At 41.8% G+C, this 15,757-nt stretch overlaps 1 protein-coding gene across 1 annotated transcript in view; it reads left to right on the top strand.

The window, feature by feature from the left end:
• Positions 1 to 15,757, top strand: part of UQCRC1 (ubiquinol-cytochrome c reductase core protein 1) — an 83,753-nt gene that overhangs the window by 47,507 nt on the left and 20,489 nt on the right. Inside the window, exons 8-12 of the mRNA XM_086939310.1 lie at positions 259 to 402; positions 6,108 to 6,268; positions 8,034 to 8,119; positions 8,683 to 8,771; positions 10,611 to 10,686. Coding sequence (XP_086795436.1) covers positions 259 to 402; positions 6,108 to 6,268; positions 8,034 to 8,119; positions 8,683 to 8,771; positions 10,611 to 10,686 — 556 coding nt within the window. The remainder of the gene's footprint in view (positions 1 to 258; positions 403 to 6,107; positions 6,269 to 8,033; positions 8,120 to 8,682; positions 8,772 to 10,610; positions 10,687 to 15,757) is intronic.

Here is a 15,757-nt window from a genome sequence, read left to right as displayed (position 1 = left end):
GAGTGCTAACAAAAGGTGCTTCTTCAGTTTCACTGCCTGTGTACACTGTTGGCTTCACTCCTAATGTGAATGCCCAACACTTCTGCTTGACATGGAATGATTTGCAGTGCAACGTCATATGCCTTCAATAACCAGTGTGAAACCTGCTGCAGTGTGCTTCATGCCTTGGTTTCTGCAGTTCACTGATTAGTTTACAAAAGCTGTTTGGGTATGTTAAGTCCTATAGTTTATCTCACTCTGTTCCTCTGACTGTTTCAGATCCAGTACAGAAATGATGATCTTCCTCTGGCTCACGTTGCTATTGCGGTTGAAGGACCTGGTTGGAATGACTCTGACAATGTAGCCCTCCTTATTGCAAACTCCCTTATCGGCAATTATGACTGCACCTATGGCGGAGGAAAGGTAAGGGGCGAGCGTCCAAGTTAAATGGGCTACCAACATTTTAGATAAAATGGATCGCTTCCGATGTGGGCCTTCCAAAAAGTCCCTCCTCTGTGTTCTATTTGATGCAAGTATGTCCCTGGCACTTTATTGCAATGAAGTGGACTGAGAATGAAAGTGTGATTGTCCCATTGCCTTGTTTCGAAAGTCTTGTAAATAATACATGTTTTTTGTTGCTGTTTAGCCAAGTAGGAGGAACATGTATTCGGTTCAGTGTACCTTTCTAGAGATGTATTACAATTGGATAGTGTTATTTACTGTACAAATTGTTTGACCGATTATGGAATCATGGACCAATACAGTCTTTAAGAAGCTGCAAACTACATGTTAAATGTGCTTAAAAAACGTAGTTCCTATGATTTATCTGGCTTTGTAATAAGCTAGAAAGGTACCAAAATTTGAGCTGTGCACTTAAGAAAAGGCGGTGCATCAACCTCTGGCTTTCTGGCTGCAGTTTTCGTTGTCTCAAAGGTCTATATTGCGAAAGTGCATCACCCATCCACATACGTTGATTCAGTCACGTTCACCTGTGTAGGAGGCAGCAGTTAGTGAAGAGAGCTGAAAATGCTGAAGATCGCTGGTTCAAGAGCTAAGGTCTGGATTACGAGCTATGGGCATCAGGCCCCGAGGATGGTCCCTTGATGCCCACTGATCGCACGGCCGTGGTTGCAAGACCACTAGTCTATCTCAGACTCCACTAGCTTATCTCGGACTCCACTAGCCTATCTCAGACTCCACTACTAAGAGTCATGAAAGCAAAACTTATCGCAGTAATTGCTTTTTGGCACAGAAGCCTACCTGGATACATTTGGGCCATCTCTCAATCTATATCTTAATGCAAGGCATTCAGACATTTATTACTCATAATGCTTCTCAAGTACAAATAAGGCTGAAGTTTGCCCAAATCGATCAACAACTGGCCCAGAAAGCATCATAAGTATATACTTCTATTCAGCCAGGCAAAAGCAGAAACGCTAAGTGTTTATCTGATAGTGCATGCAGTTTTAGGGGTGAGGTCCGGGGGGGGTGGCGGAGAGGTGTTGGACAAATGCCTGAGAGCTATCCTTAAATGCTGCTCTTTGATCCGTGGAGGCTGAATCTAAATGGATGCAGAATCAGCTGTATATTGGTTTAAATAAATTCCTGAACACACTTCAATTGAGTTTCTTTACTAGTGATAACACTTTACAGAAAGGAGCCATTTATGTCAAATGACCAACAGATACAAACCTCTCCAGACATATTTATTTTACGAAAGCATCCAAAAGACCATTTTAGAATAACATTTTCCTCCTGTGATCTGTTGCCAAATGGTCTGTAAAACTCAATTCAAGAGTATGTAGATTGTTCACAACAAAAATAATTGCCGATTCATTTACTTTGCATTTGCACATTTCTAATAAACAGATACTTGCTTCACAACTTTTTAAATCAATTTTGCTTTAGAACGTCTAGTAAAGCAATAATGTTCTATATGAGGGCAGAATATGCTGCTGTAACAGTATTACATTTATGAATTGAGCAGAGCGGTTATTGGCAGCAATGATCCCCAACGAAGGACACCTTACTAAAAGGGGCTAGTGACAGTTTAACAAGCAAATTGACTGTGCTTCGGGACTTGGCTGCTCGCTACATAAGATTTTGATGTTGGTGTATGAATGATTTGAGCTATGATTTAAACCTTATTCACCAGAGTCGTAGTTAACGATAGTGCAGCAGGTGCACTGGAGCCGGAGCCTAAGAGTGTAATGGGGCAGTTGCACCCCAGTACTGTTTGGCTTTTATTAGCCAATAGGTGTTTGAAGGCACACATCCCTTACTGGCATTGTGACCTGTTGTGCCCTGGGCGCGCCACAATTTGTAGCCATTGTGCTTGTGTAGGCGACGCAGTGATGATGTATTTGCTTGAAGCAAACCTGGCACGTAGTGCTTGCCCTGTGTGCATCCCCCACCTGCTTCCAAACACAAACTGCCACAACGATAAAACAGGCAGGTACATTAGAAAGCCAGAACCTCCTGCAACGCATTAGCAACACACGTCTTTTTTACATGAATGCAGGGAAATTAGTCTTGTTTTGTTGTCAGTTTGAGTTTTATAGTCTGCCTCATGTTGCATTGCGCTCCCCCCCCCCCCCCCCCCCCCCCCCTCTAACTGCCTAAGGGCACCACTAGGAGCCTGGCGACGGCCGAATGTGTCTCCTGTGTAGAGAGCCGGCAAATGACTTGGGTTGGGGGCGTCATTTAAAAAAAATGTATACTATCATTTTAAAAGCACCTGTTGCCGTGTTCCTAGCCGCCAGCAATTTTCAGACATCAATTCAAATGTCAATATAAGTCTGGTGATTTATCATTGTCCTGGAAAGAGACGGGAGGTTTGTCTAGTGGAAGTTTTGACTCATCCTAAGGTAGGGCAGAGGGTTAAGATGCCTGCTGCTAAGAACGTGTATCATGCAGATAATGAAGTGCATATAATGTAAATAGGTCAGTGGGTAATTGCTTCTGTAAGACAGCACATTTTGTTAATTGTTGTTTCTAAGGCAAAATCCTAATATAGAACATTGAGCTATTAACTGTCATCAAAGAGCTACATGCAAACTGCAAGGTATATGTTAGAGCTATAGGTTTTTTGCCCAGTCTTTCATCATCCTAATCGTGCAAAAAGGGTTCCTTTGGGAAGAAAACAATTCTTATTGTGAAAGAGAACCCCTAACACTGATGTTACGTTTTAAATTCTGAATTTGTGCTTTTCCAGAATAAGGACTCAAACTATATTGCCTACCAGTATCGATGACATGTCACTCCTACACTACACCTTGTAGTCCTGTCTGATGTAACATTTCCTATACACTGATTTGCCCACATATGATTGTCTCTGTGCAATGTGTGTGGTGTAAAGTGCTCTGACACCTTACACTGGTATGAGTGGTGCTAAAAAACGAACTGGTGCTAGTGAGGGAATCCGTGGCAAAGGTCATTGGGGGCGGTGGGGGGAACAGATATTGTCGCACAGGGCGCCACCAGCGCTAAAGCCTGTGCATAGTGACCTAGTCAGGTGGCCATAGTGGGGGCTGGGTGGCCAGTAGGATATTGTGGTTGGTTGTTATCCATGAAACCAGCCCACAGGTGACACTAAGGCAGGACCCATATGCTTTACCAATCCATCCCTGGCTGCTTCCCACATTACTAACTTTGATTCCCATCGGCTGTGCTACAATTTCACTATCAGCACCTTCCTCCTCAAGTTTATTTGATTTAGTTCTCTGTTGAGAACAACACCTTCCTCCTCAATCTGACTTCAAACAAGTGCATCCGTACTCTATGCCAGCAGGAATCCTTTCTTAGATTTCCCACAGTGACAATATGCCTACTAGCAGGGCCTGCTCGCACACCTACAGTGCTATTGACGCCACAGAGCCTGAGTGTCAAATATCCCAGTGTGACGTGGGCCTCTCCCAAACTTCCTGTCAGCTCTAAATAAATGCTTACGGGCCGCCCCGCAGTTAGCACACTGAGCAGATTAGCACTTGATTATCAGAGTGCTTCACGAAAATGGACTGACTAGTCAGGTCTGTCGCGCTTCTTTTAGTACATGCCAAATTGCACTGAGCTTGGCATGCTGCCCCATGAGTACTGGCACTCTCTTTGGCCATGGAGTAGTTCCGGTACTCAAGAGCAGAAAATATAGAAGTGCTGGTACTTAGTAACCGCGAGTACCGGCCCATTTACAGCACTGTATATGTGTGTAAGTATATTTACATTATATTTGGATGTGCTATATAGAGTATTGGTGTTTCAGATTCAGCCCCTCCAATGCTTAGTTGTAGATTCCGCTTTTCCCCAAGTTATTCTAACACTGCAGGAGCACCCCAGCACAGGAATACACTACCAGTTGCCTGCCAGAGCGGCACATAAACACGCTCCATCTGAAAGGGTTATTTTCAATAGTTTTTTGCATTTCACATACCCGTACTTCAGGGCATGCGCCCTGCTGCTTCTGGGAGTACCGATACATTCCTTGCCCAAAAACAAGTTCCAGTACTCAGGGGGAGAAAACTGAGAAGTGCTGGTACTCAGTACTGGTGAGTACCGGCCCATTTAAAGCACTGGACCGTAATGCTGATTTATTTCTCATAGGTGAGCACGTATCATGCGGGTGCTCCATGACAGGTCTGTCTCACGGTATGCGGTCTTGTTGGACCAGGAGGGGCACCCAAAGTGCTTTCCTTATAGTGGTGGAAGGCTACAGCCATCACCAGGTGTTAAGCGCACAAGGGCAGTGGGGGCAGCATACTGTGTAGTGATCATTATTAGTGAACAGATCCTTTTTACCTTCATTCACAAACCAAAGGGCCATAGTCTGATTAAACTGGTTAAATTTGAATTTTGGATGCTCTTGTGCATGTTATTGTTTGAACAGTCACTTGTTTTTATTACCCACTTTGAAAGTGTTTTCACCTTGATGCAAGAAGAAAGGGGGATTGCTTTAAGAAATACGCTTGAGTTTTGTATATTACTGGATTGCTGATTCTTTTATTATACACTTTGAAAGTATTTGCACTTTTTTTTTGCTTCACCAGCTACAGTTAGTATAGATTCTGTCATTCGGTACTTGCTAATATGGTTTGTTTTTATCCTACATGATGCGGTATTGATGGTGTTGTTTGCACTGGTCTATAATATGTGCACCTGAAATTGTGGAATTAGCTTTGTTTACAATATAGAAATGATAGATACAGACACACATCTGCATCAATGTTCTGAAGCATCCTAGCAGTTTTCATCCTCCGCCTTGTGTGCCTGCCTGTTTATGCCCTGCTTTCTAATAATGTCCTGATGGTAGATATTGAAATTGCACCCTCAGTTCATTTAAAATACTATAGAGTGGTTAATATTGTACAAAATCCCTGACAGACACAAGCGTGTGGCATGCAGATAATTCACACCAGTTTGTTTATCTTGGTGCTGGCAGGATACTGGGTTATATCTTGTGTACTGCTCGTATATTGTCAGTCGAGTCTGTTAAATTTCAGATTTGGGTTTGTCTTTTAAAGTTTCAAGTAATTTTCCATCAATGTCAATTCTAATTCAGACTCTATGTAGTTGTTCCTTGTTCTTCAGCAATAGGCAGTTCCGAAAACATTACAACCTCTCCTTGGCATTCCTCTGATTCCTGCCTCAGTTAAATAATCTGCTCTTGACAATAATGTTACAAATGGTCTAGCTTATATGGTAAGAGTGTTTCTTACTTTCTTATTAGAATTTTGAGCACGCAAATAAATATAGAGGCATTTCATTAAATGTTAGAGGTTTCAATTCAAATTATACCAGATTTTTTGGCGGTGGGGCAAAGTGGTAGGCGGTGGGTCAGGGGGCCCCCTCCATGTACTTTGCAGGGGGGCCCCCTCGGGTTTCGTTACGCCACTGCCTGGAATAAGGGATTCACTGTCACCCATCCAAAGGCTTTTCACCCTAATTTCCTATACCAGAATTGATTAGCAGACTGGGGTACTTGCATTGAAAATGGCGAAATGGTATGTTTTGTTGTGGTGACTTTAAATACGTCTTTTAGATTTCAGTAAGGAATGGATGTAGGATAGAACATCTTTGTATTATTATATAACTTATTTTCCATACAGTAATGCTCTTGTGTTTTTTCCTTTTTCCAGAACCTTTCGAGCAGTTTGGCTAGAGCGTCTGCAGAGTTTAACCTCTGCCAAAGTTACCAGACGTTCAACATTCGCTACTCTGATACTGGACTCTTCGGTATCCATTTTGTGACTGATAAGCACAGTATTGAAGACATGCTCCATGTGGCCCAGGCTGAGTGGTGAGCAGGGAAATTCAATTTATTTTCTTTATTTGTACTTAGACTTTTTCTTTGTCAAATTATTATCCTTTAAAAGAGCCCAAACAATATGCCCTCTTCATGCCTGTTCATTATTTCCATGGCTTTTCGAATAAGTATTTATGTCCATTGCCCTAATCTATATACTGCTTATCTCCCTGGACCTGCCCAACAGGAAACTGGTAATGCTTTAACCAGTCTGATTGATGTAGGCACAGTGTAAGCTGAACTCGAAAGGCTAGGCGACCTCCTAGATGGAAATTGTAATGTGACTGATGTATACTCCAGTGAAGTGGAGACACATAGAAAATGAAGTTGAATTAAACTTGCTTGTATTTGAACCCCTTATGCTTCCAGCCCTAATGGAATTAATGACAATCAGTTGAAGAGCAAAAACGGGTTTTCATCTTCAGATTGAAGATATCACCCTTTAAATTGTCCACACAGTGTTGGAATGTGCGCTTGAATTTAGTTGAGTCTGCAGACAAGTGCGCCTCAAAGCCTTGTCTTACCATAAGAGTATACATTTGTGCACCCATTGAGATCTGGTGTTTTACCCTCTCGGCAATGTTGTACACTACGAGCCAAAACACTTGTTAGGTCTGTTCATGAGAATAGCTGGAGGTTGTCTCTGATGAGGCAAGCTGGAACTATGGGTGGCATCAGGTAGTCTGAGGTGGTTAGTTGGCGCTGTTGACAAGATGAAAAAACTGGTTGGCTCAGTAGATGAGGTGAGAAGCTGGTTTACGCGGAGTCAGACAAATGGTTGGTTTATTCAGTGAATGAAACCCCAGACACAGCATGGATGTTTGTTCAAGTTGAGTGGATGGGGCGATTTGTAATCGGTACCGGAATTCAGTGAGCTTGAAATGGGAAAAAAATGGATAAAATATTAATCTGAATCACTTTGATCAAAAATTACAAACGTGACCTAGTCTGAAAAATCTGAGCCAGATTTAATCAGTACAAGCTATTTTTAGGGCCTACTCGCCTGAACTTATCAAACATTTCAAATATATTTCGCTAGTTATGAAGACACATTTTTTGTAATTCTGTAGTGAAAAAGATTTTTATAGGATCACAACAAATTAGAACACTCTACTTGGTGAAGTGCACATTTTAAATATTTTTGCTGAAACCCAATTTCTAAACCTTGTTTATTCGCTTTATAGTTTTATCAGTAAAACTACATGTCAGTGGGAAGGTTTTGTGGCTATTTCAATGCAAAATGTGCTATCTGTAAATAACAGTGCACTACCAAATCATGCTTTAGTAATATATTTATGAATAAAATGAGTTTTTAAACATGAACTGAGAAATATACCAACTCCCGCCCAGATTACCGTGCTATTTGTGAACTAAGAGGCAAGCCATGGATCATGTGTACCCTATTTGTGGGTTTGAATCTTATTATACATGGAGCAGGCGTTTAGGCTAGTAGCAGAAATAGGGAACTATATTTGAAGGTGCTCATACGTGACCATGAAGAAAAAGGCGGCTCCATATGACACAATATTTGCCTAGGATTCACACAATTGACACCAGTTTACAGGTCTAGTACATTAGTTAGGTTGAGTTGATTATTTCAGTTACTAGACATGTAGGTCTAGTAACAGTTTCATAATTTTTCGATTCCCTAGGATACTAAAATATATTTTCCTGACTTGGAAATGTTCAAAGTATGCATTTCTTTTCCTTTGTTAAATTTTGAAGTGAAAAAAGTCTGAACCTGTTTATATTCTTTCAGGATGCATCTCTGTACTGGTGTGACTGACAGTGAGGTGAACAGAGCCAAAATTGCCTTGAAAACAGCCCTGGTTAAGCAGCTGGATGGTCAGTTTTGGTAGAGGTTTAGTTTACTCCAATATGCTTGTTTTCTTAAAACATTTATTGTGACTTGATCGGTTTTGCGCTTAATGTGCTCACCATACACCTTGTTGGACTGCCACATTTTTCCTTGACACACCTACATGTTTTCCAACATGACCCTTTACCTGACGCTGTGTTTTGGGTGTCATTGCTGAGCACTTCTCACTACTGAGCTTTGTCCTGGATCTAACTTGCATAATCTTTAACCCCCATCTCAGAGACTTTGCATGCTACCAATTGATGTTCTGCTTTTTATTTTTTCTCTGTATTAAACCTATCTGCCGATCTAATTTCCTAATATGTTGCTTTCCTGTATTTCTGCCCCCCTCAAACCTCAACTTTGTATTTTTGTAAATGTCACTGGACAGACAAAGTCACTCTTCAAATGGAATTTTTGATGGAAAAAGCCATTGTGCCTTAGAATGGCAAAGGCTGGATAAGTCTCACATTTCCTACCAGTCTCCGTTAAAACCGGTCGGTGAATTGTTATTTTTTAAAGTGATGTAACCTTTGTTTAATTATTTTAGGAACAACCCCAGTGTGTGAGGATATTGGACGAGGCATCCTGAATTATGGTCATCGTATTTCTTTGAAAGAATGGAATGACAAGATTGATGTATGTATAGAGATGTTGTGTTTATGCTATATATATTTTTTGGGATGTTAAATATGACCACAAGACATAGTGAAACTGACTGCTGGATGTGGCTGATTGTCAGATCAGACTTCGGTCTTCCTGCTTGCATCGTTGGAAGAGAGGCATCTTACTGCCTCTCTGCTATAACAACCAATGCAGCAGGCTAAAACTAGAATAATCACAACAGACCAAAGGAGCACCTTTAGTTAAATGATGTCTACAGAAGACATTTTACACTGGGAGTAATATCCCAAAGTGGCAACAACATGCAGAGTGACAAACTAAAATTAGTTAGTCAGTCCAAAGAACACCTATATCCTTAATATTATTTCTTTGCTTCCATATTCAGAAAGAAACACGGACACAGCCAACATGTTTTGTCCCAATACATAGGGCTGTTCAGGGCTGTTAAACATGTAAGACAATAACTTGTAAGCAAGCAGACACTACATACAAATAGCAGCTATAGATCATAAACCTAGCATGCACATGAAAGCATAATACCAATTGACCAGTTTTAAAAGCAACATAGAGCAGACAGTTAAAAAAAAAATAGCATCAACAATAACCCTTGTTTGTGTGACACAACACAAAAAATGTTGACAAGTGAGCGTTTCATAATGTATGCTAAATAAGACTAAAATGTATGAAATATAATTATGAAAAGATAATCTTTCTTGAAAAATAAGTCACTTGTTGCCAGCTGTAACACATGTCTACATTCATGCAAAACACAAAATTAGACGACATATTTGTTATCTAAGAAAATGTTACTAATACGATATGACTACCCTAATTAGTTTGTCAGATACATCTTTTTAGCTCTGTATCGACAAGACAGAAAAAAGTGTTGCTTCGTTCAAAGAGAAGAAATTACTTGTACCTCAAATGTAGAGACTTTCAGGAATTTCTGTACTCTGGTACCATATAATTAGCTCATCTTTCACTCAAGTTTTTACACCATATAGTGTGTGTGCACATTGATACTCAATAGTTAATCCTACAAATACTATGGTGCTTACCATAAGAACGTAAGACTTGTCTGAAGCCCATTGAGTTGTATGCAAAGTTCTTTCCCGTTAGGATTCAGGGATTAATAACTAAAGGAGAGGATTATATATTCAGTAAACATCTTAAATCAATGGAGTTGATTAGAACTCCCATCAAAAACCAATACCTGAGTCCTTCAATGTAAAAATGTTTAATGTATACATAATACCAGACACCTGAACTGAGAAAAAAAATCCAGACCGCATTAGCGAGGCAATATAAGTATTACTATGAAAAAAGAAAAGGGTGAAATATGAGAAAGGAGCTTAAATCTTAAAACCATGTATAAGAAAAACATAGAGCGAATAGAGACATCGCGCCTCAAAATATGAGGCAGACTAAAACATGTGAGTGAAGTCTAGCTTAATCCAATAAGTTAAAGAATATAGCCTTCAGAGACTCTCTATTACATTAGGCTCTGAGATACAACAGGATAGCTGTGTTGTCCTTTGGGATATACATTTAAGCACATACAATGCAGCTGGATAAAGCTAGAATACTTCTTTTTTTTTTTTTTTTTTTTTTTTTTTTTTTTTTTTTTTAGTATCAAACAAGCATGACAAACTATCCACTGCCGAGATCAACACTGACCTGACAATTGTCAGACATTTTGCTATTTTTATTAATCTTTTTTTCACCTTTTTAATGTCAAGTAATTAGTTAATACATTTAAGTGCTTTTAGTTGGAGGCAAACGTCTGAATTTCAGTTTTGAATGTTTTTGGTTAGTTTGAAATCCCTAACAAACTGTGCTTCTGTCTTTTATCAGGCTATTGATGCAAAGAAAGTGAGAGCAGCCTGTATGAAATACATCTGGGACAAGTGCCCCGCAGTGTCTGCTGTTGGTATGTATCAAACACGGCCACTGGGGCCTCCTAAGAAAAAGCAGGAAGTTTTAAATACAGCTGATTCCATGCTGAGTTAAATGGTGGAATTGAGACTCCCAGTTGGCACATACCTGGCCTGTGTAAAAGTTCATACGTCTTGTAAGGAAGTGTTAATAAACACAGTTGTGTAAACCTGGAGAGCACATTGTAGGTAGGGTTACTCTGGTGTCCTTGTGGTCAATCTGCATTGCCACCACGGTTTAGATATACATGTACTACTGCCTTTCAAAGCTGCTGTGGTGATGCACAGAGATGGAGCAGTTTGGGAAAGCTTTTTGAAAGGTGAATGCCTTCTACTTAAACCTCATAACTGAGTGTTGAACTTGCCCAGTTGCTGGAAGACTTACTTTGGCTTCATGTTTGCACATATTAACTAGTTCTTGGTATGCCTCTGCATGAAGATGATTTTACTGGTTCTTTATCAAGGAATGATAAGATTGCAAGATCACTGGATATCCCACAAGGAGCTCAGTGGCCCCTAGGATCTCGATTTTGGTTATTGCAGCTCTTCTAACCAACCAGACACATTAGGTTGACTTCCCTGAGAGTATTCAAATGTTTGAGGGTCAGATCCCTTTACATAAATGGCACACCACAGATCTGAAATTCGCGAACTTTACACTAGACTAGTCTTTAAAACCCATCTTTTTTTCTGATTGGTCCGCAACCCAGAGGCTTACTTGCCATGAACACACATGTGGTATTCAGTGTATTTCCTGCTACTAAGATACCTTAAACCTGTCCCAGACATCTGTCTGGTGTATAATTTCCTCCAGCACTTACCTCATCAGGTCTTTACTTCCATGACGTAAATAAATAATTTACTCTCTTAATTTCTATGCAGGTAAGTACTTAATCAATAATAACTCAATTCGGTTGAAAAAAACAGAGTCCGTGGTGTTAGAGTTCTAAGGGGTTTTATTCCTTAAAAAGGAATGGTCTGAATCAGAATATCATGTTCTGACCACCACACAGGGTGTCAGAAGGGATAGAGCGCGCTCCATTTTATTTACAGTACATAGCTTATATACTTATTGTACAACATTAGAAACAGTATAGGAGGCGTAACAGCTGAGAGAAGACAAGATAACAGTATGCACGTGGTACAATTACGTAAGCAGAAGGCGTAAACTAGGCGTAACTGGAGGTGTGTTCTAGAAACGTCACAAGTAGGTGACACATGTGGGTGGCACTAAACTAGAGATGTTGCAATGTCAGCAGAAATCGGAAGCTTGGATGCGCGCGCAGCTGCATGACGTGTGATGCACGTGGGACTGGAGGGTGCATGGGGACTTGACATTTACACTGACGGAAAGAGACAGAAGTCTGGCATGTCAGATCAACTTGTGCTTCTATCGTATCTGATATCTGATGTTTAGGAACTAGACTATCTGAGCGGAAAGGTCTCTAGAGCAGAAGCTATTCTATACTAACTGTGAGTGCGTGTATAAGCGCCTGGGTGTCTGCAAGAGGAAGCGTGGGGCCTGAGCCTTCCATGGAAACATGGCAACGGAGGCTATGAATTACTTGAATTAATTGCATAAAGACAGGTCGGCCCTTTGGCCCTGCAGCTGAGGAAGGATGTTTACTGAAGCTAGCAGGCTGGAATGTATCTTCGGGGAGGAAAACAGATAACTCGAAGGTTATAGTCAATCTTGGCAGGCAGCAGGCTGAGCTTGAGCACGGAGGGCCGCGCTAGAAGTAAGTCAGAGTTCACGGGTACGGGGGGCAGCCTGGGCTGCTTGCTCTCAGAGTCAGAGAGGTCTGGACGGCAGAAATTCAGGCCTACTTGGGCAGAACTGAAAAACGTGTAGGATGCACCTTAAAAAGACGTTGGCAAGGCATACTTAGGAACGGACCATTGAACCCATTCATGGTGGGTCTGAAAGAAGACATGTTAACGGTGGACGCAAATGTATCTGCGTCTTCATAGCTGGCACAGGAGGGAAGTTACATGCACTTTAATCTCGTACATGGAGTCGGTGGGGTACTCGCTAGGGAACACAACTTGACCATAAAATTTATATTACCTCATTCCCTCCTTGTTCCCTACGGACCCTTCATGATATATCAATCCTCATGAATCGATCAGTCTGTTCTTGTAACATTATATGTTCATCTTTCTTTCTTTGACTGTTCAGGAGACAACTGGAATGCTTGATACATGACGTGGCACACAGTCCACATATCGCTGGCCCACATTGTAGGCACAGGCAGCAACTGAATACTATAACTAGACCAATGCCTAGGAAGGATAGGATCTTCCATCCCCAAGCGGATAACGTTGTCCAGAACCAACCGGACCAAGTCCAGGTGCCTGAATCCTGATGTATCAGACTTGCAATTTTATGAAGACGAGTAATCGCTTTGTATACAGATGGTGCGTTTTGTGGAATGAAAACACAGCAACTTGACCCGATGACCTTACAGGCTCCACCTCTATCTGCCAAGATGACGTCAATCACGAGACGATTTTGAAGGACAACAGTCCGTATAGCAGACTGCTCCTCTGTTAAGTTACCTAGAGCGGAGGCAGTTTCATTCACTACTGCTTCAAGGGTTCTGGTTAATCTACGTATCAGCTTACTATTAGATACAGTACCTAAGTAAGGGAAGAAACCTTTATTGAAATCTGTGTATTGCTCCCATGCCGTTTCAGTGTAGTCGACAATCGGGAGATCTCTCCGGAGTCTGCTTTTTACTAGATTGGTATTTCTGTGATAATCTGGAGGAGCTAGGAAAACAGGTGGCAGTAGGAATGCAATATAACAGGTACCATCCCAATCTGGGGGCAAACGTATGTATGCGGTATGACCACACACAAAATAAGAATGGCGGGTAGCTTTAAAAGACGATTTACCATGATCACTGAATTCGACCACAGTGGTGCATTTACTATGACCTAAGTGTACTGAACCTTTCTTGCTAACACATAATTCACCTGTGACTGGTAGTACGGACATGACGGGCAGTACTGGTTCGGTTTCGGATTCTACAGTAAGGATCATAAGACTAATTGTGTAATTACCTAATCCATATACTTCATTTTCTAGGTCGGTTCCTATTCTAATGGGGAGTCCCTCCTGGTTAGGGTGACAGACGTGAAGCAGAACTAAGTTCAGGTTTCCCCAAACCCAGCTCCCATCGAAAACAGCAATATCAGGATCTAAGGAATTAATTATTTTAAACCATGCACCACATGAGCCATTGTGAGTGAACGGGTACGGAAAGAGGGGCAGAGCTCCCTTGTAATTCTGGTAGGGAGGGAGTCGGCCACATATCCAGCAGTTTGTAGCGTTGTTTGTCTGATGGGAATGGTGCAACATACTAATGAATGTGTTATTGCGCAGCGCCAATCTGTAAGAGAGTTCATGTGCAGGAAGTTCACTAAAAGAGTGTTCAGCAGAAACATTGTAAGCAGATTGTTCATGCTTGAAGATAGGACAATATATGGGAAGCAGTAAACTGGCAATGATAACTAGAACACTTAGAAAAAACATTATTAACAGTGTCACTATACAGTGACTACGCAGTGATTTACAGTATGTACGTTTCTTTGCCTCTCTCTCTCTCTCTCTATCTCGATCTAGGGGATACATGTCAGAAACTATTTAACCGATTCACCTAGGGGAGGACTTAAACAATTAAACTGTCTGACTTGCTAGATCGGAGCTTCATACGGTAGAGTTCTTGGGGAGTTTTCTCCCGTTCGGTAACGGCCAAGTCTTTCGCTTTTACACAGTCCTTGATGGGGGTGGGCGAGTCAGAGTCCTGTTTTAATTCGGTCTTGAGTTCATTACAAAGTTTTATATGACTCGAGTGGACCCACCCCTTACGTCCTTCCAGTTTCACGGCGGTCCTGGTGGTAAGCAGAACGGTCTTCGGAGACTTCCAACGGGGCTCCAGCGGACTTTTCCGGTCGAAATTCCGGACGAGTACCAGGTCCCCTCATGCGCCTTTACATCGGTGTTGTCAGGGAAGGCTGCGGCAACCTGTGAACGACATGATTGGAGTGCAGACATCAAGGAGGCAAGGTAATCTGTCAACATGTTACTATCAACATCGGTTATTTTTCTCGGACTGGGCGTCCCCCACATATTCGGTGGTCTACCAAAAACCACTTCGTACGGAGATAGCCCTGATCTTGAATGGGCGACCATTCTCATGTAGAATAGTGCCACGGGCAGGGCGACTATCCAGTCGACCCCTTTATCCTGACATATTTTAGCAAGGCGTATCTTTAATGTCTGGTTATGCCTCTCTACAAGGCCAGCTGCTTCGGGGTGTCGGACACAATGGAATCTCCACTGATATCCTAGCAGTAAGGAAACTTGTTTCATTAACTCGGACGAGAATGGCTGTCCGTTATCTGAATACACGACACGAGGCAAACCGTACCGTGGGAAGAATTCACGAACCAGCTGCTTGGCAGTGGTCGGAGCAGTGTAATCTGATACTGGGTAAGCTTCCGTCCAGCGGGACAGAGCACAGACAACTACGAGAACATATTTAAAACCTCGACAGCGGTCCATCTGGATATAATCCATCTGGAGGACTTCAAAAGGGTGATCGGGAGGATGAAATCCACCTTGCTCTACAGGGACGCTTTTACCTGGATTGAACTGACAACAGATCATGCAAGTACGCACTTTCTGTTTTGCTGCTGCTCGTAAGTGTTTGTTGTACCAGAGGTTCTGTAAACTGTCTAACATGGCTTTCTCTCCAAGATGGGCAGGACTATGTGCTGTATTTATCATGCTTTGAACCATTGAGTCAGGAAGAAACCATTTAGATTTTTCCTTCGTCATCCAACCTTGATCTGTCTGGATCCCTCCTAGTTCAGTCCATTTCTTTATTTCATCTGCAGTAGCATGTGTCTGAATATCGATTACGTCTAGGGCGGGATCTCTAACTGCCATACACTGTGTCGGTACTAGTGTCTTTGTCACATCAGTAGTCTGGGTGTGAGTCAATGCTGTATGTTTTGCTGTCTGGTCTGCCAGGTCGTTACCCTGGGAAACAGAATCTG

Source organism: Lissotriton vulgaris, chromosome 9 (genome assembly GCF_964263255.1).
Source record: "Lissotriton vulgaris chromosome 9, aLisVul1.2, whole genome shotgun sequence".
NCBI lineage: Eukaryota > Metazoa > Chordata > Amphibia > Caudata > Salamandridae > Lissotriton > Lissotriton vulgaris.
Note: the sequence above shows the minus strand (reverse complement) of the source record. Positions and strands in the feature narration are given on the sequence as shown.